The sequence below is a fragment of the Platichthys flesus genome, chromosome 13 (genome assembly GCF_949316205.1).
Source record: "Platichthys flesus chromosome 13, fPlaFle2.1, whole genome shotgun sequence".
NCBI lineage: Eukaryota > Metazoa > Chordata > Actinopteri > Pleuronectiformes > Pleuronectidae > Platichthys > Platichthys flesus.
In genome coordinates, this window is record NC_084957.1 from 752609 (window position 1) to 754285 (window position 1677).

Sequence of the window (1677 nt, forward strand, 5' to 3'; positions counted from 1 at the left end):
ACAAACACACACAAACAAACACACGCACACACACACACACACACACACACACACACACACACGTACACACACTTTACCACCATGTCACGTTCATACAGCTTATAAAAGAGTTTTCATAGATCACACTTTGTCCAGAGCACTTTAATGACACATTGCTTCATAATAAAAGGTCACCAGCAAAAGAAGGAATAAAGATCTTTGAATTGCAGTCGTATTCTACTTCATTTAAAGATGTTAGTATTTGAAACACTGACTTTCAACACCGTACAGTTAACAACTTCTGAAATATTGATCCTCATTTTGTGACCTTTAGGAACTGAAGCGATACAAATACAGTGACACTAATATGACTCCCTGTAAAGATGCTGTTGGATGGTGTTAAGGAAGCTGGTACATCTCATCATCACTGCAGGTAAAAGACCTGACATCAGATCACAGTGAGGATATTTTAATGGGATTCGACCTGGACCAACAAATGTTTGAGGTGTTTGGAGATTTCTTTCATTTTCAGTCCGTATATTAATGGATTAAGAAGAGGATGATACACCATTATTTGTAATGTCAATAACAAACGGGCAAGTTTTGGTATATCTGATTCCAAACGAACTACAATGACGTCATACGCAACAAAACCGGAAAGGTTGATAAGAACCAGCAGGTGAGGTAAACAGGTCTGTAGAGCTTTTGTCCTCATTGTTTTAAACCCTCTGTTAGTGACGATGAGTATCCTGATGTATGTAAAAAGTATGAAGAGCATCGGGAGAAGAACATTATTCAGCAACAGAAACACTCCATAAATGGACAGAGCCACTGAGGGCACACATTGAAGTGTGAAAATGGACGTGTTGCAGAAGAGGCCTTTCAGTCTAAAGTGACAGATCTTTACATTAATATACAATACAACTGAAATTCCAAGTTCACAAGCAGGAACAAACCAAGCTGTGAAGAGAAAGACTTTTACAGTTGTCTTCCCCATGATGGTTGGATATTGCAGAGGTTTACATATAGACACATATCTGTCATAAGCCATGGCCGACAACAATAGAAACTCTGAACCGGTCATAGTGTAATACACAGCAGATTGAAAGAGACAAGGTGGGAAAGTCGTGATCTGTTCTTCAGATAAGAAGTCGATCAAAAGCTTGGGGTAGATTGTTGTGCTGTAAAGTATAGAGTTGATTAACAAAGCTGCAATGAAGATGTACATCGGCTCATGGAGGTTTTCATGAATCACAATAAGATACACAATTGTGGAATTCCAACAGATTATTATAATATATAATGCAAACATGACCACAAAATACACATATCTGTATTTCTGCAACTCCACATGTCCATCGAAAGTTATAAACGTTACATTGACTTCATCATCCATCAGGCTTCTGAAAAACAGAGTGAATCAGTAACAGGTGCAGATCATACAACAGCCGTTCATAAAGATCCTGTAACAAGTCTCCCTGAGAGGAGTTCAGGAGCCTGTGGCCTGTAGGAGATTCACTCACAGACTCCAGAGGCACAGACAGTGGAGGGCTGCACGCTGGCTTTTTATCAGACTGCTTCACCCTCCATGAATCTCATTAAACTCTCCAACAACATGTCAACAACTTCAGAAAACTCCAGGGTCCTGGACCCAGAGGTTTTGTTCCTGATGACCTCCTCTTGTTAGTTTCTACACAT

The 1677-nt window shown here is 39.7% G+C and overlaps 1 protein-coding gene across 1 annotated transcript; it reads right to left on the reverse strand.

The window, feature by feature from the left end:
• Window positions 1-314: 314 nt before the first annotated feature.
• LOC133967430 (olfactory receptor 13C9-like) lies at window positions 315-1677 on the reverse strand. The gene has a single exon (XM_062402856.1). It carries the CDS (start codon window positions 1373-1375, stop codon window positions 449-451), a length of 927 nt encoding a protein of 308 aa, XP_062258840.1. The 5' UTR covers window positions 1376-1677; the 3' UTR covers window positions 315-448.